Genomic DNA, 22,327 nt, shown 5'->3' on the forward strand with positions numbered 1-22,327 from the left:
GTATATGAAAAATAGGTAGTAAATAAACACGGTTTTTACATTTTTTAGATGCAAGAAAATGGTGTTATAATCTCTTTGATCGGCGATTTTTTTGAAAATGGAAACAATTTACAGCAAGGTAAGATCATTTTTAACTATAGCCAACATTTAGCATTTATTGTCAATAATGCAATAAATCGGACTGATGAATCTGATTATGTTATTCGACTAAAAGTCTCTTTTTGCTTCTTTTTGATTTATAAGCCAGGTCTCTTTGGGAATAATGGACGCTTTTTTAAACAGTATATTTATATTTTATACCTATTGATATTTTTACATTGTTAATTTTAGTATAAAAAAATTTGTTTTTCTGTTTTCAGGTTTTTGTATAAGCCTCCCGTTTTCATGTTCCTGTGTCCGTTTTCTGTCCTTGAAGTCTGCGAATACGTGTGTTTATTTACAAATTACTGTAAGTCATGCTTATACCTTAACTAATTATTTACGTTAAAAGTGCATATAATTAACTAATTGGTATTGAAGCAATACAATCCTCTATATTTTTATATTTATTTAGTCACGTTGTTCCATATTTCAAATAAATATATGTGAATAAATTATTTTTTTGGTTTTATTTATGAAAAGAAAAAATACAAAATACATTTGAACTGAAAGAGGGCCCGCCATTGAATAACCGGAAACGGAAATGAAATTGAAGCCATCATGTCCTTATCATGTCAACCTGTCAATTGGAAAATTAGTTCTCCAGACGACAATGAAGGCTTTCGGTGGCGTATCGCGTTTCCACGATTTAACACAGAGTTGACACTTCTTTCTAGTTAATTATTTTATGGTTTTAACATGAGAGGTCATTGCCATAGCAACGGTGACAACAAATATTTGAAGTTTTACAAAAATGTTTCTTTATTTAAGTAAAAAAGTAAAATGCAAAAATTATTTAATTTAATATCACTAAACTTTAACTTCTTTGCATTTTAGATAGCAATTCCAAACAATACAAAAATCCACTCACTTGATTGGAACAAGCAAGATGGATATATAGCAGTCGGCGGAGACAACGGACTTTTAAAAGTGTTAAAACTTGACTTAGGTAATTCCTTTCGATATTCTAGCAGCTGAAGCAGCTATTATCTTACCTAAAACTAATACTGCAGGTAACGAAGCAACGATAAAAAATAGAAAATTAACAACTACAAGTAATCTCTCAATGAATCAAACGCTTGAGGGGCATAGTGATACTATTAAAGTATTAACTTGGAATGAGCCACATAAGAAACTTACAACAAGCGATTCTAATGGGGTTATTATAGTATGGATGCTTTATAAGGTATAATAAGAGCTAGAATATATATATTATATCAATTTAAAATATTCCTAGGGTGCTTGGTATGAGGAAATGATAAATAATAGAAAAAAATCGACAGTAGTAGGTATGGCATGGAGTAGTGATGGCCAAAAAATTTGTATTATTTACGAAGACGGAGCAGTAATAGTAGGATGTGTAGGAGGCAATAGAATTTGGGGCAAAGAACTAAAACATACTCCACTCTGTGGAGTACAGTGGTCACCAGATGGAAAACTTCTTTTGTTTGCTTTAAAAAATGGGCAGTTACATTTATATGATAATCAAGGGAATTTTGTGGTAATAAAATAGACTTTAATACAAAATTCATATTATTAATTCAATTGGTACAATATTCCAGATGAGATTAGCAGTTTTTTGTCATGATACAAATTATGATCCAATACCAATTGTAGGCTTAGCTTGGTATAACGGTTCCGGTGGCATTATGAATTCTTCTTGTCCATCTTTAGCTATTTGTTTTGAAAATGGAAAAGCCCAGTTAATGAGGAATGAAAGTGACACATGTAGGAATTTGGAATTATGATCTTTATAATATAAAACTATATTTTTAATATAAGTTTATTTCAGCTCCAATATCCCTAGATACAAAAATGTTTTCTGTGCATTGTAGCTGGAATCACAACGGATCATTACTAGCAATTTCTGGAAAACAATTCGCCAACGAGAAGGAGATTAATCTTGTTCAATTTTATAATCCATTTGGAGAAGTCAGTTTTATTAATAATATTTTTAAAATTAATAATTAATTTTTTTGTAGCACTTGCGGACATTGAAAGTTCCTGGATCATCAATATCAAGCTGTGTTTGGGAAGGCGGTTCTTTAAGAGTTGCACTAGCTGTGGACTCTTTTGTGTATTTTGCCAATATTCGGCCCGATTATAAATGGTGCTATTTTAAGAAAACAGTCGTATTTACGTCATGTAGACCAGGAAGAACTGGAATATCTCTGACATTTTGGGATACTACAAATAATTTGGTAATATTTTTTGTATTTATACAAAAATAAAACAAAAATTAAAATCCCTGTTTCAGTGTCATACAAGATGGTTAAGCACAGTACTATCTATATCGTCTTGCGGAGACTACTGTGTTATTGCTACTTTATCAGAGACAGATATGATTGGTAAATATGGTTTATTGTTATATAATACTTTAGGTACACCAGTTGATGGAAAATATATTAATATAGAACCAGTAGCCCTGGCTATGAATTCATACCAGATATTTGCAGCTTCTAAAAGTAATTTTATTGTATGGCACTACAAAACTCCTAAGTCCATGATGGGTAGGTTTTAAGCTAACATAAGGGTCTTATATCCTTCATTGCTGTATCTTTGAAAACATTTTTTTTTTCTTAGTTGGTACAGCACGCTCAAAAATGTTTCATATAGATGATAATCCTTCTGGAGCAGTTGAAATATTGCAAGATTTAGATAATTCCACTCAGATACCTGTTAGCACTCACCAAACTGTAGACCCTATCTGTTGTCTAGTTGTTACAGATACGTGTCTGGCCATAGGTAGAGAATCAGGATTAATTCACTATTACATTTTACCCCACGTTGTACTCACTAATCGTTACAAGATTCCAAATCGACCACACAAACTTGCAATAAACTGCAATTCAACGTAAGAAATTAATATCTTTTAACTTGTTTCCCACCTGGATAAGTTTTATTGTTCTAGGAGGTTGTCAGTAATCGATATATCTGGTATTATGACAGTGTTGGACATATCAGAAGGCCATGGTAGGCCTTCCACAGGTCTGGAAGGCAATAAACTGGAAAGAAAAGATGTTTGGGCCATGTGTTGGGCTTCGGATAATCCGCAACTTCTGGCGATAATGGAGAAGACGCGAATGTATATATTTAAAGGAATTTATCCTGAGGAACCAATAGCTTGTTCAGGCTATATTTGTAGTTTTAAGGTAGATAAGTTATGTGTAAACGGGGCTACTGAAACAAAATACCCCATCAGCCCCATCACAGTTAACTGATTCTTAAAACAATTTTTTTTTAAACGCAGGATTTGGAAGTTGAAGCGGTATTATTGGACGAGATAATGGACAACCCAGAAAAGCCCAGTAAGGACTATTTAATAAAACTTGAAATCAAAAGTCTTAGAGATACTAGACAGTTGCTTGAAAAGGTTGGAATAAACGAAGCCGCTCAATTCGTAGAAGATAACAGGCACCCGCGGTTATGGTGATATAACATCTAATTTATAATTGCTTGACTTTTTAAAATATTCTTATATTAGGAGACTCATAGCCGAAGCAGCGCTAAAAGAAAAGAACCTTAACATGGCCGATGCTTGTTTTGTTAGAGCAAAAGATTACGCTAACGTCCAGTTCGTCAAAAAACTTCGAGACATAAATAACGAGTCCATTAAAAGTGCCCGAATATCGACTTATTTTAAGAACTTTGACGAAGCCGAAAAAATTTATATTGAAGCTGATAGAAGGTATAGATAGCATCAAATCTAATAAGATTAGATTAGGTATGTTATGTTTTATCATATTGCAAAATATTTCAGCGACTTGGCTTTAAATCTACGTCAAACCCTAGGAGATTGGTTTAGGGTTATTCAGATATTAAAAAATGGCGTAACAGCTCCGGACTATCTCTTAAAAACTGCATACAACTCTACCGCCGATTATTTTTATCACTTCAACAATTGGTAGCTGTCAAAAATATTAATCACTATAAAGTTCAACAGATATGGGATTTTTTTTTATTATTGAATCATTTTCGTTCAAAGTTAGGAGGAGTCTCTAAAACGTCCAATAATAAAAAAATCCCAATAATTGTTGCGAACTTTTTAGGACACCCTGTAATATCAATATTTTAGGGCTTCTGCAATTGAATATTACGAAATGGCTAAAAATACTTCGAAAATTATTGACTGTTATTATCATTTGGAAAACTGGAAAAGTTTAGAATTAATGATAGATCAGCTTGCTGAAGGTGATAATTTGTTAGAAAAGATTGCAGATATGTTTGCCTCAAATGCCGTCCACCAAGAAGCCATCAAGGCTTACACTAAAGTAATTAAATTTCCTCCAGCAAAAAAACCTATAGCCCCGTCTACACATAACGTTTTACCTGTTCAGTCAAAACAAACCTTGTGCTTAGACGCAAAAACGGTCCCTTCACATGAGCTGAATTAAAACGGAAGACAATCTTCCGTTTTGACTGACACGTAAAACGGTATGTGTAGACGGAGCTTTAATTAAAGTTTTTTTAGGTGGGAAAAATTAAATCGGCCATAGACTTGTGCATTTTGAATAACAGGTGGGACGCAGCCATTGATTTAGCTAAGAAATATAACATTACAAAAATATCTGACTTGTTACTTAAATATACTAATCACTTGATTGGACAGAATCAAGTTATGACTGCTATCGAAATAAATGTGCAAGCTAAGTTTTATATCCAGGCAGCAGAACATGCATTTAAAGTAAGAGATAAAGAATTTATCAAATACTTTCTGTTGTAAATATCGTCTACTATTGTAGCTGGCAGAAAGTGAAGTAAAAAAACCAATAAAAAACTTGGTAGCGATAAAAAAACATTATGTATATGCGGCGAGATTAGTGGAAATGTCTAAAACTTTACCCAAAGCAGGTATTAAAAAAAAACTTTATATAATGGCACTGACGAAATAAATCAAAATGTATGCTTTCCTTTCTATATAAGTAGATGGTGAAACATTTGATCCGATGATTTTTGAGAATGCATGGAAAGGAGCTGAAGCTTACCATTATTATATGTTAGCGCAAAATCAGCTTTACCAAGGAAAATTACACGACGCTCTTCGCATTTCTTACAAACTGCAAGAATATGGCGATTATATACCGGAATGTGAAATTTATTCTCTTCTCTCACTTACTTCCTGTCTTGACAGATCCTTTGCTATTTGTTCCAAAGCTTTAATGAGATTAAAGTCGTTGGATAATGTAAGATTAAACCCTTGTTTATATATTCTTATTAAACGTACAAAAACAATCTTGTCCGATGATTGATTATGTTTATTTTTAGATCACTTCTGAAGATAAGACTCAGTTTAGTAAATTGGCTTGGGATATTTTCAGGCAAAATGAACCCATTAATGTAAAAATAAAATCGGTTAAATGCGACAATTGCAATAACAATATACAAGATTGGTATACTAATTTATAATACATATTTATAGATTTATTTAGAAATATTTTTCTTTTATATAGGAACACAGTATGCCCTCATTGCAAAATACATTTCCCTACATGTGTGGCAACAGGTACGTCGATAGTTGAAGGCCCAATGTGGTTTTGCAAAATCTGCAAGCACCCAGCACTTCAAAGGAAAATGGAGTTTTTAAATTCATGTCCTCTTTGCCACACAAAAATCGACAGGCAATAATATTATTAAAGTAAAAAATAAAGTATTTATTTGTTCATATTTAAAGATTTGTTTTTATTGAAGTAACAATACAAAAATATTCATTAAATTATTTAAAAACAATGATATTTAGGAACAATGAAGAAAAAATAGTTCCACATGCAGAACTTCCTCAATTTAAATGCTGACACATATTTAACATACTCTGAAAAGATGAAGAGGTATTCAATAATACATAAAATAACAGAACTAACCAAAATGCAACCATTTAAGAAAAGCTACGCTTTATAACCTGGAAAAGGATCTGCTTTGAAGTTTCCTCAGGAAAATTTCATCAATATTCTTAAAGACATTGGCAGCAGCCTGAGAAGCATCAATACGATAATGAATACCTCTAATTTGATAATAGTCAACTAATGGTTTTGTCTGATTATGATATGTTAATAACCTTTTTCTTAGAGCATCCACATTATCATCGGATCGTTTAATTAACGGCTCCCCTGTAATATCATCTGTCATGGGTTTCTTTGGAGGCGCAAACTCCTCATGGTATGACCTGCCGCTATTTGGGTGAATTAAACGCCCAGTAATACGACGGAAAAGTAGACTGTCATCGATAGCAAACTCCACTACGGCATCCAATTTTGTGTGTCTTTTCTCCAATAAGTCATCAAGCTAAAAATACGTATAAAATATATGTTTGTAATAAATATCTATTGTCAATACTAACTTTTTCAGCTTGTACAACAGTTCTCGGAAAACCGTCAAGTAAAAATCCTCTTTTACATTCTGGCTTGTCCAGGTTTTGGTCAATCATTTTAACCACTAAATCGTCGCTAACAAGTTTGCCCTCGTCCATGACTTTCTTGAGCTTCGAACCTAATTCGGAACCCGAAGAGATCTCTGCCCTTAACATATCTCCAGTTGATAGATGGCAAAGACAAAATTTGTCTTTAAGCCATGCAGCCTACGGTTACATAAAAATAAATAACAATAAAAGGTGCAAAGGTAAAAGTACGTACCATTGTTCCTTTACCGGAACCTGGTGGCCCTAAAAGCACAGCCTTCACTCCTTTCTCTGAACTTCCCCCTTCGGGTAGCGGTGCGACTTTTTCAGCGGCCAAAGGAGCCATTTCTGGTTTACTACGTTTACTAGAAAGCTAGGTTTCAACTTAAATACGCCAAGTTGTTATGTAAATGACCTCCAAATGTAATGATAACTAACTGGAAGACCGATTAGTGAAAAGTGAAATAAAAAAATATATTGACAACGACACTTCTTATCTCCTAACCTAACAAATTTTAACCATAGACAAGACAAGACAAGATAACGAGCGATATATATTGCTGGTTGCCTACCTATTCATTTAACATCATATTAAGGATATTATTATAAACGGTACTAAAAAAAAAAAATAAAAAATAGATAATGGATCAGATTATCTTCATCAATAGTCACGTTAAAAAACTTGTATTTCACAATGGCAATTTTACATTAAAAAAATTATATATAGATAACCGAATATACGCCGTGTGGCCTACTTTTTTTACGTTTTAAACTAAATATGGGATAAATGGTCCACATCTCATGTTTAATTTAAAAAATAACATTTTTTACCACAGTTTTACACAAATAATACGTTAATTACATTAACATATTATTATGTACCTATCCATAATGGTAACATATAACTATCTAGTAATTCCTGCTTTTTATATTTTTAAAAAAATATATAATATAGTGTGAGTGACTATAGACCTACTCTTAACTCTTAAGCATAACTCTTAAGCAAGATGAAACACCTTCCAGTGTGCTTCCAGCTTCGACATAGAAAATGATTATAAATATAGATTATAAATTTTAACAGCATTTTATGAGGACTTTTATTCTATTTTAAATAAATTGTCGTGCTTAAATATGACAATATAGGTACTTTAGACATTATGTTGTTAGAAATTTTGCAATATGAGTATGAATAACATAAAATGACTTATTTGTAGTGTATTATTAAAATTTAATGCATCGCTAAGTCCATTTAGTCCTTATGTTTGGCCAATTTAATAATGTCAGTGACCCTGCTAGTTTTAGTCAAGGTTAGAGGACAACGCTCTCTTCGAAAAATCTGAAAATTTAACAATACCCGCCCATTTTTAAACTCAATTATGACGTCAAGAGATTCAACCAATCACCATTACTATAATTCTAGCGCAGTACCGTAATTAAACATTTTATCTCATATGCTATTCTGTAACTCAATATATTACCATCAGATGGCGGTTGAATTTTTTGTTACTAATTTGTTACTTTGCTGCCATTCGGTTATAATAGAAGATAGAAGTAGGAAGTAGGTATCTAGTAAGACGATGGTAGGACACTTAATTTTTATTTAAGAATTTTTGAATTATCAAAGTAATTAGTTAATAAATATAATATACTCTTAAATTTTAGTATTAGGACAAAATAAATACTCAAGTTTCAGAAAACATTTGTTACTCTAATAAAAGTTTATTGAAATCTATTGTGTTTCTTTTTAAAATATTGCCTATTTTATGTAAGGTGTGATATGGTTTATGTTTTAGATTATAATATAATACTCTGAGGTTTATGTTCAGATGTTCCAATATCTGTCTATAAAATAATAATTTGATCCATCAGCTTAGTACGGCTCTGAACCACGGCGGAAGTTTCCGAAATGACTCGAATAATTACGATATTTTCTGACATGCGTCACTGATTTAGATTTGACAGTTCCTTTGGCTTGAAAAATATGGCTGTAAAATAACCCAAAGCCTTTGTTTGAAATTTAATGTTTTCAAACTGAAATGTAATGAAATACACCTCTACGTATGTAAAAGGGTTATTAAGGAAGCAGTTTAAAAAATGTTTAGGATGCTGTGTCGATAGAATAATCTAAATCAGCAGGAAAAGTGCCCTAGTGTTCCAGTGATATGACAGTCAGGACGGAAGGGTGATATATTGTGGAGTCGTGTTATGGTCCCCTTAAGGGTGCAATCGTGGCAAACGGAAGCAGAGAAAGAGTATCTGGATCCGATGGTGGGTATTTGAGAATGTCTAGTGTTGTGGCCGCCAATTCCTTCAAGATGCCCATGTCGCGGACTCAGCTATTTCCCTCTCATACACAGTACATCCAAGAAGGTGGCGGAGGTAATTTACCCCCTTTAAAGCAAGGGCCCGCCAAAGAACAGAGCCCCCCAACAGCCTCAACGGCCAGTTCGGCAAATTCAGCCATTCTTCCAGAGTTAAATGTGTCGAGTTTAGGCCTACAGTGTCTTGGTAGAAGCAACATTTCAACTCCGCTAAAGTCTTCGCAAACAAGTCTTGTAAGTCTCACTGGCAGCGAGTGCAAACCTCGTACTATGGTAACTACTCCTGATCAAGTAATGAAACTTTATATAAATAAATTGACTCCATATGAGCATCATGAAATTTTCAACTATCCACAAATTTACTTTATTGGTGCTAACGCTAAAAAACGCCCAGGTATAATAGGAAACCCTAATAATTGTGACTATGATAATGACCAAGGATCTTATATTCACATTCCACATGATCATGTGGCCTATAGGTATGAAGTACTCAAAGTAATAGGTAAAGGGTCATTTGGCCAGGTAGTAAAAGCATATGATCATGCAAATCATATGCATGTAGCACTAAAAATGGTTCGTAATGAGAAAAGATTTCATCGCCAAGCTCAAGAAGAAGTGAGAATTCTGGAACACCTACGTAAACAAGATAAGGACAACACTATGAATATAATTCACATGCTAGACTCTTTTACTTTTCGAAATCACATGTGCATCACTTTTGAACTGCTCTCCATAAACCTTTATGAACTGATCAAAAAGAACAAATTTCAAGGCTTTAGTTTACAACTTGTCAGAAAGTTCTGTCATTCGTTGTTGTTATGCCTAGATGCCTTAAACAGAAACAAAATTATTCATTGCGATATGAAACCAGAAAATGTACTTTTAAAGCAACAGGGCCGGAGTGGCTTGAAAGTAAGTAATTTTTTAGGTTATTTTAAAGTTACTTTTTTATGTGATGCCAAATTTTCTACTTGCAAATAGGTCATCTTGTTTAAATTTAGTTCTATTATAGAAATCAAACCTGTTACATCACAGTTTGATTTGATTCCTCCTTCTATTTTTAGCCAGATATTTAAGGTTTTATTTTAAAAATCTAAGTTATTTTAAGCACTGCAGAATATCTTTATATTTCTAGAAAACATTCAATTTTTAATTTTGGATATAAACACAGGTCCACAGGTCTATTATTTTTAACACAATGAAATAATTTTTTTTTATGAGATGTTATGAGATGTTATTATTTTTTTAGGTGATAGATTTTGGATCATCATGTTATGAACAAAACAGAGTGTACACATATATACAGTCCAGATTTTATAGGGCACCGGAAGTTATATTAGGTGCTAGATATGGTATGCCCATTGATATGTGGTCATTAGGTTGCATTTTGGCTGAACTATTAACTGGTTTTCCTTTACTGCCTGGTGAAGACGAAGGAGACCAACTAGCTTGCATTATGGAATTGTTGGGAATGCCTCCTCAGAAACTTTTGGACCAATCAAAACGAGCCAAAAATTTTATCAACTCCAAAGGATTTCCAAGATACTGCCATTGTTCAACATTAAGCGACGGTATGTTGGAAATATTCTTAAACTTTCAAATTCAAATTTTCTTTTTAGGAACACTTCTTATGGCAGCTGGTATAAGTCGGAGGGGAAAATTAAGGGGCCCACCGGGAAGTATGGACCTTAAAAGAGCACTAAAAGGCTGTGATGATCCTTTGTTTTTGGATTTTATTCAGCGTTGTCTTGAATGGGATCCTGAAGCAAGGATGACGCCTGTTCAAGCTCTGAGGCATGCATGGCTTAGGAGAAGATTACCTAGACCTCCTGGTGAAAAAGTAAGTAATTTAATAAAACTGCGAAGATATTTCTCCAACTGTTTCTTACGTCAATATTTATATGCTAAACCCCATAAGCAAGTTATCTATTGAAAAAATTCAGAAATTATATCAGTTTTTTTGAAGATTTATTTTTTTCTATAATAATCTTTAAGTAAAAACCTGAACTTAACATAATATAAATCCACTCTTTTACTGATAGTGTTAATTACCATCTACACATAACGTTTTACCTGTCTGTTTTACATTAACTGAAGAGATCATTCAGTTCTACAACAAAACTCGTTTTACATTGATAGAAATATAAGAAATAATATGGATATATTACAGCATCTTTAATAAGCAACAAAATTATTTGGAGGCAAACAATAGTGTTTTTATAACTAGCTCTGAGTGTATACAAATGATCTTTTATGATAAAATCCCATATTCTTTTCAACTTCATTAAACAAAATGCTATAACTGACAAAACCGCGGGTCTTAAGGTGCGTTCACAAAAGGTGCCGCGCAAATAATTTTTTTAACATATGCTTTTGTGCGCGCTAAAAAAATACACTTCAAAACTACATGTTAAAAAAATGTTTTTTGCGGCGTGGCGCGGAGCGGCGCAGCCGGTATGAACGCACCTTTACATGACAGGCCAAAGGTCTATAAACACATAGACGGGATTAAGACGGACGAGCGTCTTGAGAACTGTCGTCAGTTTCATAGACGGTCTTCCGTTTTACCTGACAGGTAAAACGTTATGTGTAGTCGGGGCTTTAAGATTTTTTTTTTTGTTTAGAGCGATCAAAGTAGCGCAGGGATATCCAGAACCGGATCGACGGGTGGTCCGAGAACACCTAAAGCCCAACCGCAACAGCAGAGTTCTTTTGGTGAGGGCAATGCATGACGTGGTAGATACTACTTGCTGTATCGTTGTTGCACTGAAAGTCAAATTAATGCTCTGCGGTGCCGAATCGTGGCGCTGTGAGTGACACACATACCGTTGGGTGGTAACGCGTGAACTTTTTTATATTACATTTTCATTTAAGTTCATTGAAATGTTACAGGGTTAATGTTTAAAAAGGAAAATATCGTATCATCTGTAGGGCAGTCCTGTAAGAGTATTTCTGCTGATGGAAGTTGAGGCTAAAACCTTTATTTTTTGACGTTTTTAGCTGCAACTCTTAAAAATGTATGAGCTTTCATCTGAAATATTTTTTTACTATGGCTGTGTCAGATCTTTTTATTGGTTTAGTAGCTTTATTTGCATTTTCAATTCTGAACCAGTTCAGAGGCTTCTTATTAATTAAATAAAAAGAAAGTAAAATTTCTTTTTTACTTTTTTAATTTTTTTTTGTAAAGGAAGAAATGTTTTTATCGTATATTTATAATTTTTGAATTCTGATCCTTTTTTCTAGTCAAAGATTTATTTAAACCCTGACGTTTTCACTCGTTGTGCACATTGTCTAGCATGGCTGTAGAATTTTACTTATTTTATTGAAGTAATGTCAGCCGTTTGTGGATGTTGTTACTATGTAATAAATAAACCTGTAAATATTACAGACTCTTTTCTGTAAGTTATATTATAGTCTCAAAACATTTTATATACAATTACAGGGTATGCCTAAAGGTTTTTTTATTCTTTTTTATTTGGCACACCCTGTATTATACCAAAATTAATATAAGTTAGATAGATGTTGGGAAATGTATTAACTGTAATTTGTCATTAAGTTTTAAATATGTTTCATAGAAATTATGAAGTCTATGAGGTATAACTGAACTGAAAATATCAGCTTTTAGACAGTCCTGAACTGGTTCAGTTTTAGTACAGATTGTTTTCTTAAACGGAGCTCAAGTAGCATCTGAGGAAAATATAAGACATGATTGTTAACATATCTATATTATGTATGTAAAATAGTTTCGATTAAATAGAAAGTAATGCGAGGACAACGTGTTAAATTATGAAACTCCCACTCACAAACCATCAATTTTTTTACTGTCTTCCATATCCCCATTTATTCTCCTTCCATCTTTAAATACAATTTCGTGTCTCTTTGAAAAAATGCTTCTCTAAAGCATAGCCCTTTTCACAAAGAACGAATTAGCGTTTACAAATCCCCTTTATATTGTATCTTCTTTTTGTTCAGATTTATTATTCAGAGTTATGTAAAATTAATAATCTTTTAATCTGCAAGTTATTTGTGTTTTGGTGGTTTGTGGCTTTAAGTTTGACTATAATACATTGAATAAAAAAGGCTAGGGAAGGAGCACATCAACAACGTGTAACAGTAAGGTTGAAAATCCTCACATAATGTCTTTCCATATTTGTACACTTTGCATAAAACTAATTATAATAAAAAATAAATTCAATAGTCGATAGTATTAAACTGCTTTCTTAGCCTATTTGATCAGTGGTATATGTGGAATTTTATTCCTGTGTTACGATGCGGGCATTACATGTTTACATATTTTAACACAAACTTTTCTTCTGGATTTATATTGATTATGTTAATTAAGACTTAATACAACTCGACGCAATTCTTTATTATTTGCTCATTTTTAGCTTTAAGAATAATCAATATAGCCAAGAAAAAATGACACATTTTGTAGTAAAGGAATGTAATTCATAGCTGCCTGCCCTATTTTACTAGGTTCTTAAGTGTCCCAAGGGGTTGTTTGCTTTGCATGTCAAAAGGGAACTGGGATCTATGTTATCGTTAAGGTCACGAGATTTTTTATGTTTTTTTTCTTCTTATTTTTTAGGCTCTTGCAAAGTAAAATTTTATGCATTTAACGAAACGAAGGGTAAAGTATGCCAATGATTTTCTTATTTAAAAATGGCCGGCGTATAGTACAGATGGAGTTGTACCATTGGATTATTTTTATTATGCCAAGTTTATTTTTAATTCGATTTTCTAAATATCCGATTCTATAATTAGAATTTATATTTGTAATTTTTTTTCTTTGTTTTCACGTACTAGTTAGGTAGGGTAAGCAGAAAAATAAAATATATATATAAATTTATATTCTGTGTCTTATGAAGGGTGTTCACGCACTTTTCATGTAATAATGTTTGAGCGTTCTATCATTTTATCACTAATTTCATCATATTTATTTCATATTCATTTTAATTTAAAGGAAAGGTTGTGCAATAGATCTGTGTTTTTGTTTGATGTCTCGAAGGAATACAAGTGGTATTTTCATTAAAATTTAATGGAATTTAATGCATTTGATAAAGTTTATTAGACGGTATTACTTGCCCTGTAAATACAATATACTGAATGTCAACTTATATTTCATGAAAGCTAGCAGCTGTCAAATAGTTCAATATTATAGCTAGATGCAGGGAAGAGTCTCTCGTATTAAGATACTTGTAATATAGAAGAAAACTCAATAGCAAGGAGTTTAAGGGGTGGTAGATCTGATCAAAAGATTAACATCTTTTCTATTTACCATTTTTAAAATAAATCGAAAATAGCCGAGATATTTAACTTTTAAAAAAATAATGCTAACATTTTGACAACCGCTGACAACAATTGGATATCAACATTAGCAATTACCCCAATCTCTGCTTCTTCGACGCCCTGTGTACCCACATCGACAGAAAGCAAGTAAATTCCTGAATACTACTACTACTATTTTTTTAAGAGCATATTCGCCAGTATCGCCAGTATACTGGGTATTATCCCACAAAATAAATTAGAAGAAACACCTTACCTAGCATTAAAATAGTGGTGGCAAAACTCCTATGGCAGGCTGATGTAACGCTCAGCCACAGCCTATACAATAATTAGTGTTGTTCTTGAAAATTTAAAAAAAAATCAACATTTTTTTTTTCGGTAAGAAACCTCATGGGCGTGTTTCTGGAGTCAAACTATACTATCAGTTAAAATACTTGCACTCACTCTGTGACACCCTGTATATTAGTTATTTTTTAAACCAATTATCTAATACTGAATTATTGAAATTATGTTATTATATATAAGGGTGAGTCTTAAATAAGTGCAAATATTTTTAGGAGTAGTATATTTCAACCTCAGAAAACACGTCTATAAGATTTTTTACGCGAAAAAAAAATTGATAATTATAAATGTTTTGAAAAAGATTTTATAAAAAATTTTAATTATAAGTTAAAAATTATATCTTCGTAATATGGCAACGTAGGTAGTAGATAAATTTAAAAGAAGACAAAAACAGAAATGATACAGTGGTTTTCAATATTTAACCAAAAAAGTAAATTTTTCCTGAAATTTTCAAAATAAAAGTTATTTGAAAAACGGTAAAGAGAAAACTGTTACTTTTATCGAGATCTACCAGCCCTGAAAATATTTGCACTTATTTAAGACTAACCCTGTATATCTTAAAATGTTTCCTTTCCCTGCAATATTGGGCAATATTAGAATCTTAATTCGACTTCGCAATCAACTGATTACAAGTAAAAGCAGACTTTGTGATAGCAATCCGATATAAAATAAAACACCACTTTTGTCAACTTGGGGCATTTTAATTTACCTATTTGGTTTTATTTTTTTCGTGATTTTTAATATGCTAACCAAATATCAAATTCTAGTTCTTATTAAAACGATAGAAAAGAATATTATAACATATATGTACTTGCTCAAAATGACTAAATTACTAAACATGAGATTTTCTTGATGTAGTTGGTCAGTAAATTGTTTGTCATGGTTATATTTAACCGTTGAGTGGGTATTGTTTTAATTTTTTGGACCTGTATTAATGCTACCCCACAGTAGCAAGATTTTGTGATAACTTTTTCGTTATTTTTTTGTTTCTATTTGTATACAGGGGCCTTTGTAAAAGTCACTTGTCGCATTGATCCTGTATTGGTTTTTGTCAATCTCATGTACATATTCGTAGTATAAGTGTGTACAAGGTGTCTTAGAACAAAACAAGATAGTTGTAGTTGTACGCTACCTTTTTTATCGCCCTGTATAAGAGTTCTTATCCTTTCTTGTCGTTTCAGTTATACAGTAAGTGGTGCAAATTTTCGCACTGGCTTCGTTTATCTTAGTAAAATGTAAATGTGTATCATAGGAAACTATATTTTGCTTTAAAAGCATTTTGCATTATTGTATATATTAGCTACCTTTTTCTAAAACGAAGTGGTTGAACAAATTTGTCGTACTTACTAAATAACCGTGTTTTATGCAACGATGGTTGGCCTGAACAAAGTTTTATTGAAAATAATGGATGTAATATTTACATAAGTTTCAGAGATTGTGTTCGTTATATCATTGCCATTAATGTTTTTGTTTTTGACAGATACATGCTTTAAAAACAATAATATTACGGGAAAATGGAAATAGTAGTAGCCTGTTATTAGTGTCAGCAAAGTGTCATTATCAAATAAATACGTGTATAGAAAATAGTGGTAAATATTTAAAATGAATTTATTAAATTACAAATAGACGTCCCGAGAGCTATAAGTATATAACAGAAACTTAGTAAATAAACTGTAGTGATAATAAAATATACTTTGCTTTATTTATCATTCTTATAAAAGTATGTTTATCCTGTCGTACTTATATCTTATTTGTTTATACAGGGTGGATATAAATTTTTCTCCTTTGGCGATTCAATTTAATATCAAATGTTTTGCTCTACCTTATTATTTTATTATTTTTTATACAAAAATATCATGAAATTCGTATGTATACACCATGGTATTTGAGTATAATTATGTGTCTATTACTAATTAATATCTTATCCGCTTTTTTCTTCTGGCTGTGTAAGTAGAGTGCCTAACAACGCAATTAATCAATGTTCTAAGTTGCCCAATTGTAATTATTAATAAATTTCATTATGTAAATATATGTTTAGGGAATAATTAAATTACAGTTGATATAATTAAGCTCGCGGCACTCGTAATTTTTTGGCTTTACATTTCAAACATTGCATCTCTGTGGTCTAGGATAAATTCGTGTACATGTGTTTTATTTTTCATTAGTTTGAGGTTTGCAAATAGCCCGCTGTTTTTTCATGTATTTTTTACACGAGAAAGACTTCCTTAACTGCTTTCATATGATCAGGTTTTGCTTAAAAAATATGGAGTACATAAAACACTGTGGGTTATTTAGTACCTTGGCATTGTTTTTTATTAGATTGTAAGTTATTGACTGAAGTAGTGTATTTCCTTTGCGCACATATTTTGTAAAACTTCCTTTCCTAATTTTAGATACAATATCACAAAGACCTTCACATTTGATAAGGATTGTGACCAAATAATCACAAGTATATGCACTGATTTTTTTTGTATTTTTACATTTGGGTTTTAGTGTTCATTATTTTTACCTGTGTATATTTTGACTATTTGAAATATTTGTTTTTTTTTATCAAATAGTATACTCAGAAAGAAGTATCTATATCAGTTATACTTTAACAGTCTTGTAGGTGTTGTCATATGTTTTCTTTTGTATTAAATTTAAATACCAAAGGTCTCTATTTATATTCAAGATGTCTATAAAAGTCTGCCTCAGTAATAAATAAGTACTATCGACGTTATACGGTAGTGTATTTTCCGGTTTAATTTTTATTTGTCTCCATTTGTGCGTTTAGAAATTTCAAATATATGTACTTAATTAAATAAATTGGGAGGAAAATTAAAAAAGTTGAGGTGTGAGGCAAGCTTTTATGAACATGTTATATGACAGACTACAAGGATCATTTTAGTAGTTACAACTATGTTTTACCTATTAGTTAATAATGTTTAGCTTAATTTCTTTTAGTCAGAGGAGCTAAAGTACATGCACTATTGGAAGAGATGTTTGTCTTTATTTTTTTTTGTTTACTTTTTTTGGTAGATGGGAATACATGAAGAATGTCCAATCGTATGGTTTAGCTCCAAATACTGCCGACTGCTGAGAAAGGGCTTGATCTCTTATTATTTCTAAGCTGCGCGTATTTTTTTTTAATTTGTATTTTGTACTATAAAACATATTTTAGTAGTTTACCTATAATTTTAAAACATACAGAAGTCAGCTAGAGTGTCGCTTTGGACGTGGCGAACGAATAACGAAGCACATTTTTTATTCTTAAGTATTTGAATGTATTTTTTTCCTTTCCTGTATGTATTAGGTTTGATTTGACAAATCTTGGTGGTAAATCACTGTTGTGTTCAGTTCGAATGAAATACAACTTAACCCGCAAGTTTATAAACTAACTGTTAAAATCTAGCGAAGATGTGATTGTATTGAATGTTAAGTCATGTTTATAATATCATACTAATAGGATTTAAATACATCTCTCTTTATTAAAAAAAAGTGTTTTATTTGAATAGCATAAGTGACTGGACTATTAAAAAAAATGAGGCCTTGGACTGAAATGTTTAATAATAAATATTAAGTTAAATACCATAAATAGGAGCCATCTTTCCTGGCGCATTTGCCATTTTCTCGAGAGGTATAATTTTATTTGCTTTAAGTTTTTGGAATGATAGAACTCTTATAAATTTAGTGTATTTAATGTAATTAAATATAATTTGGCAATGGTAAATTAATTATAATAGTCATTATTTTAAATAGTACCACGAAAATACAAAGGAAATATTTATATTCTTGCTTTATTTCAACTTAAAAAATATACATATTTTTTGGTAGTGCGCACAGAGTAATGGATTTTTCTTTTAAGTTCTAATGCACTTTTACATTTTAAAAACATTATAAAAAATAAGTATGAAAAAATAATATATAGAGAAAACAGAGAGTAGAAAAAAAACAAGATAAGTTAACAATATTGCCTATTTTTTTTAAAATCTGATGCTTCACTGCTGCCTCTCATCTTCAAATTCTGGCAAGAAGGAACGTCTATTGTTATAGATTACACTGAAACATATACAATAAAACGTTTGTTCTTTGAATAGTTTAATAGATAATGATCTAGTTTTAAGAATAGGTAACAGATCGAAAAAATATAATATAAATATTAAATGTGCTTACTGAATGGTAAATAATTATTATACTTACTATATTCACTCCTTTTATTTAATTTTCCAAAATGTTCCTGGTTTTATGGCGTTTTATCAACCAATTCGGTCCTGTTAAAATTTAAGATGACTGGAAAGCCATGATAAACTTATCTAAGTTCGACATGACTGTAAGCCCTTGCCTTAATGTTCACACCTAGCCGCGACGCGTCTGAAATATACAGCAAATATAGCGATTTTCGAGACTCTTAACTTAATCACTTTATGTAGATTAATGATTAATTTTTGCTTTTCTATCGAATTTTAAACTTTTAAGCATATTTTAACACTAAAATTTCGCATAATAATTAAACTTTAGAGACGCGTTTGTTCGAAAGGGCGCTCAATATGGCGGACCCTAGTGGTAGACATAGAAACATCTCGTCCAGCGCCATCTGTAAATAGCAGCTTCAAATTTTAGAATTATTAATTGATATTGTTTCTAATTACTTTTTAAATCTTAAATAAATTGTTATAGCACAATTTTTTTCATTAGCCTATTTATATAAATTAAATATAATATTTTAAAGATATTGAATAAAACAAGAAAAATAATTAAAAATAAACCAATAGTTACGTAACCAGTAATACACCTCCCGTATTCAAATAAAATGTACGTTATTTAACCTATATTAATATAAATAAACAATTAATAAAACACTTACCAAACACTGTAATTAGATTAGGTTTAAAATTCAGTAAGTATGCTTTGGAAAAAAATCTCTTGATTAAAAGAGAAATATCATCAGTCAATGTTGTAGATGTTCATTTGTCTCCCGGTAGGTCGCCATATTGGGCATTTTTTCAAATAAACGGGTAACTAAAGTGTAATTATTATTTGATATTTTAGTGTTAAAACGTAATTAAAACTTCAAAATTTAATTGAAAAGCAAATATTAATTACTACTCTACGCTTCGTACTATACAGAGTTTCGAGTATCGCTATATTTTTCACGGACGCGTCGCGGCTATGTATGAACGTTAGGGCAAGGACTTCCAGTTATGCTGGATTTATTCCAGGACTTCATCATAATTCCAGGAGCTTATCACGACCAAAGAATGTACACCCTGACCTGTTTTACCCCAAATATTTGGCAGCCTCTGTGTATATAGACTCTCTTGTTAGACTCATCCTCGCAAACTCGGTGTATCGGATCGCGTTTTTCTTGATCGGTATAATATAGTATGGACAACTAATACTGGGTAAAGGACAACTAAAACATATTATATTTCTGATGAAAATGGAAGTTAACTTGATTGAACTTAATTACTTAAATACTATTTACTTTTTTGTCCCACTTGTAATCATTTATGTCCCAAACAATTTCAGTATGAAGATGAAGAGATAATCTAAAAGCAGCATTATTAAAGCATGACTCTAAGGAAGGAAATTTTTGTGGACATTGGCAGGAGAATGGGGCATGGAACGAGATACTGTCAGGTTTGTAATAATATTTTGCTAAAAAAAAAAGAAAAAAATAGGAGAAATTAACAAAAAAAAATAACTCTAATATAATTTTTTTAACATTATTTTTATCTGTAAGCGTTATTTTTAACTAAAGTATATATTGTCTGTTGTTTCAGGTTAGTGAGCGTAGAAGCAGTACTTCTGCAAGGGATGCACATCGTCGGGAGTGATATAACGAAAAAACTTGGAGCCCTCCAAAAACACGCAACATATATCTACAGTAACTATTTTTATTCAGCGGTTTATTGACTTGTTCGTTTATTCCCTGGCATGGGTGGAGCTCTGCAGGAGCTAAAGTCACCTGTGGAGTCTCCCCCAGAGAAGCAAAGAACAATGTTGAGTCGACCTCTGCAGGGGCTAATGTCCCCTGCATGAGCATCCTCACCGAAGCACGTTGGGTCGAGTTCTGCAGAGGCTAACGTCCTCTGAGAGTCTCCTCACAGAAGCAATGAAGAAGCTTTCCTCTCGAAAGCAGAAGATGTCCCTATAAGGTTGTTATGTCTAAACGTTCGTTTTATGGGTCTCTATTTCTCTCAAAAAAATGTCGAGTTTATTTTTCGATGAACCAGAGCAGCTATAGTGTGATTCCACGCTTTTAGAAAATTTTTGGTTCTTGTGTCTTTATAATGGTTCACATGATTTCAAGTTCTATTTTGGCGCAGTATGTATACAACGGGAGGGGATCTTGTCGAAGCCTTGCCGATCTGTTGAAATGTACACAATTTCTGCGTATATGGTATTCCCTTTTTTGATTTTCAATTTTTCTTACAGAATCAGTACGACGTTCTTTGTATATGAACCTCCAAGAAACCATGCACAGCAGTCAGTTTGAGTCGATACTTTGTCAGGTTCTTATGTCTTATAGATTCACGTTGATTAAAGTTCTTCCTTACGCTACGTCGAATTTTCGGGAGTGTAGTGATGAGGGCTCTGAAGACAGGCAGATACAGCAAACTAATAAGTAGGTATTTAAAAAATAGTGATAGATTAGACAGGTAAAGAAAGTATTTGATGTTACAGCTTCAATATTTTATCAATTCTAATACGTCCATTTTTCTACCATACATCTAGGGAATATTTCTCCATAAACAGGATGCAAATCTTTGATAAAACACCATAAAGCCAGTGGAAAACTTTAAACAGACACATATAGGCATGGAAAGGAATTTAGAAGAATTTTAAGATATTAGTAGCAGCTGCTAAATTTTTTTGATTTTTGACATCAGCTACGGTAAGCAAATTTAATATTCATATTATATTTTTTCGATCTGCTACCTATTCTTAAAACTAGATCATTATCTATTAAACTATTCAAAGAACAAACGTTTTAATGTATATGTTTCAGTGTAATCTATAACAAGAGACGTTCCTTCTTGTAAGAATTTGAAGATCAGCAGTGAAGCGTCATATTTACGGAAACAGGTAATATTATTAACTTTTATCTTGTTTTTTCTTCTACTCTCTGTTTTCTCTTTATATTATTTTTTTTTCATTTTAGATAATCTTTTTGGAAAGATACACTGAAACGTAGAGGAAAAATCAATTATTCTGTGCTATTATAAAACCTGCCATCTGCCATCACAGAAAAGTTGACCATAATTACTCATTTTTAATGAGGACAAGAACTATATTTTTTTAATTATTCATAATAGATTTATGAATAAAGCTAGAATATATTTTTTTGGTATTTTCTGTAGTACTATTTAAAATAACGATTACTGTAATAATTAATCTAACATTACCAAAAACTTCATTATATCAAATACTGTGTGGCTGGCCACCTTTAGAAAGAAAAAAAACACCTAATTAAAATTGTTACTTTAGCAATAAAATGTTTTTGTGCTGCGCTAATTTATATGTATTTAATATAGTCGTACAAACTCAGTTGGTGAATGCCTAAGAGGATAAACCAAATGAAAAAAAAAATATTGAAATTGAATATATCTCATTTTATTTTGGTACATGTTTTTACATTTTACAATGGATAAAATTAGTGCAAAGTAATAAACGAGTTGCTAAACTCTGGCGCACTTTCTCAAGAAATACTGTACAAATCTAAGACGAGTCGTTATATATAAGTCGAATCACTATTACGTCCTTGTTTTCTATACATGCGGGGTTCAGAAATAATACCATATGTTTTCCTAATTTTTCTATATTTCAATTAGCCATAAAGGAAATACGTTGGCATAGCAGAAGTACA

At 31.7% G+C, this 22,327-nt stretch overlaps 4 protein-coding genes across 6 annotated transcripts in view; 3 read left to right on the forward strand and 1 right to left on the reverse strand.

Moving 5' to 3' along the window:
- The first annotated feature begins 830 nt into the window (after window positions 1-830).
- Window positions 831-5,808, forward strand: LOC115882238 (WD repeat-containing protein 35). Of its 2 annotated transcripts, none has more exons than XM_030900159.1 (19): window positions 831-916; window positions 976-1,087; window positions 1,152-1,324; window positions 1,376-1,639; window positions 1,701-1,866; window positions 1,931-2,070; window positions 2,121-2,339; window positions 2,396-2,648; window positions 2,722-2,992; window positions 3,050-3,290; window positions 3,389-3,567; window positions 3,623-3,826; window positions 3,899-4,042; window positions 4,214-4,409; window positions 4,610-4,822; window positions 4,881-4,989; window positions 5,062-5,321; window positions 5,404-5,528; window positions 5,589-5,808. In XM_030900159.1, the coding sequence occupies exons 1-19, from the start codon at window positions 893-895 to the stop codon at window positions 5,761-5,763; spliced, it is 3,468 nt and encodes a 1,155-aa protein (XP_030756019.1). In that variant the 5' UTR covers window positions 831-892; the 3' UTR covers window positions 5,764-5,808. The 2 variants fall into 2 exon arrangements, with proteins under 2 accessions (XP_030756019.1, XP_030756020.1); XM_030900160.1 differs by having other exon boundaries at window positions 5,065-5,321.
- On the reverse strand, window positions 5,789-7,052 carry LOC115882240 (adenylate kinase). The gene is made up of 3 exons (XM_030900161.1): window positions 6,765-7,052; window positions 6,473-6,709; window positions 5,789-6,417 (listed from the first exon to the last, which is right to left on the reverse strand). Exons 1-3 carry the CDS (start codon window positions 6,873-6,875, stop codon window positions 6,028-6,030), a joined length of 738 nt encoding a protein of 245 aa, XP_030756021.1. The 5' UTR covers window positions 6,876-7,052; the 3' UTR covers window positions 5,789-6,027.
- A 1,444-nt stretch (window positions 7,053-8,496) lies between these two features.
- LOC115882144 (dual specificity tyrosine-phosphorylation-regulated kinase 2) lies at window positions 8,497-17,949 on the forward strand. Of its 2 annotated transcripts, XM_030900009.1 has the most exons (5): window positions 8,497-9,762; window positions 10,100-10,421; window positions 10,470-10,690; window positions 11,475-11,565; window positions 13,439-17,949. In XM_030900009.1, exons 1-5 carry the CDS (start codon window positions 8,812-8,814, stop codon window positions 13,495-13,497), a joined length of 1,644 nt encoding a protein of 547 aa, XP_030755869.1. In that variant the 5' UTR covers window positions 8,497-8,811; the 3' UTR covers window positions 13,498-17,949. The 2 variants fall into 2 exon arrangements, with proteins under 2 accessions (XP_030755869.1, XP_030755870.1); XM_030900010.1 differs by lacking the exon at window positions 13,439-17,949 and having other exon boundaries at window positions 10,470-10,694; window positions 11,475-12,547.
- A 2,037-nt stretch (window positions 17,950-19,986) lies between these two features.
- Window positions 19,987-22,327, forward strand: part of LOC115882177 (arfGAP with SH3 domain, ANK repeat and PH domain-containing protein) — a 35,772-nt gene continuing 33,431 nt past the window's right edge. The window contains exon 1 of the mRNA XM_030900066.1: window positions 19,987-20,097. Within this exon, the coding sequence (XP_030755926.1) occupies window positions 20,029-20,097 (69 nt within the window). The 5' untranslated portion in view covers window positions 19,987-20,028. The remainder of the gene's footprint in view (window positions 20,098-22,327) is intronic.

This window comes from Sitophilus oryzae, unplaced genomic scaffold (genome assembly GCF_002938485.1).
Source record: "Sitophilus oryzae breed Bouriz unplaced genomic scaffold, Soryzae_2.0 scaffold_177_pilon_pilon, whole genome shotgun sequence".
Taxonomy (NCBI): Eukaryota; Metazoa; Arthropoda; class Insecta; order Coleoptera; family Curculionidae; genus Sitophilus; species Sitophilus oryzae.

Bases quoted from the DNA above. Each gene is read 5' to 3' on its own strand.
- LOC115882144 (XM_030900009.1), top strand. From the start codon at position 8,812: ATGTCTAGTGTTGTGGCCGCCAATTCCTTCAAGATGCCCATGTCGCGG. The intron at 10,422-10,469 runs GTATGTTGGAAA...TTTTCTTTTTAG, and splicing joins TTGTTCAACATTAAGCGACG to GAACACTTCTTATGGCAGCT. The intron at 10,691-11,474 runs GTAAGTAATTTA...TTTTTTGTTTAG, and splicing joins CTAGACCTCCTGGTGAAAAA to AGCGATCAAAGTAGCGCAGG.
- LOC115882238 (XM_030900159.1), top strand. From the start codon at position 893: ATGTTTCTTTATTTAAGTAAAAAA. The intron at 1,867-1,930 runs GTAGGAATTTGG...AGTTTATTTCAG, and splicing joins GAGGAATGAAAGTGACACAT to CTCCAATATCCCTAGATACA. The intron at 5,529-5,588 runs GTATACTAATTT...TCTTTTATATAG, and splicing joins AATAACAATATACAAGATTG to GAACACAGTATGCCCTCATT.
- LOC115882240 (XM_030900161.1), bottom strand. From the start codon at position 6,875: ATGGCTCCTTTGGCCGCTGAAAAAGTCGCACCGCTACCCGAAGGGGGA. The intron at 6,710-6,764 runs GTACGTACTTTT...ATGTAACCGTAG, and splicing joins GTTCCGGTAAAGGAACAATG to GCTGCATGGCTTAAAGACAA. The intron at 6,418-6,472 runs GTTAGTATTGAC...ACGTATTTTTAG, and splicing joins CTGTTGTACAAGCTGAAAAA to CTTGATGACTTATTGGAGAA.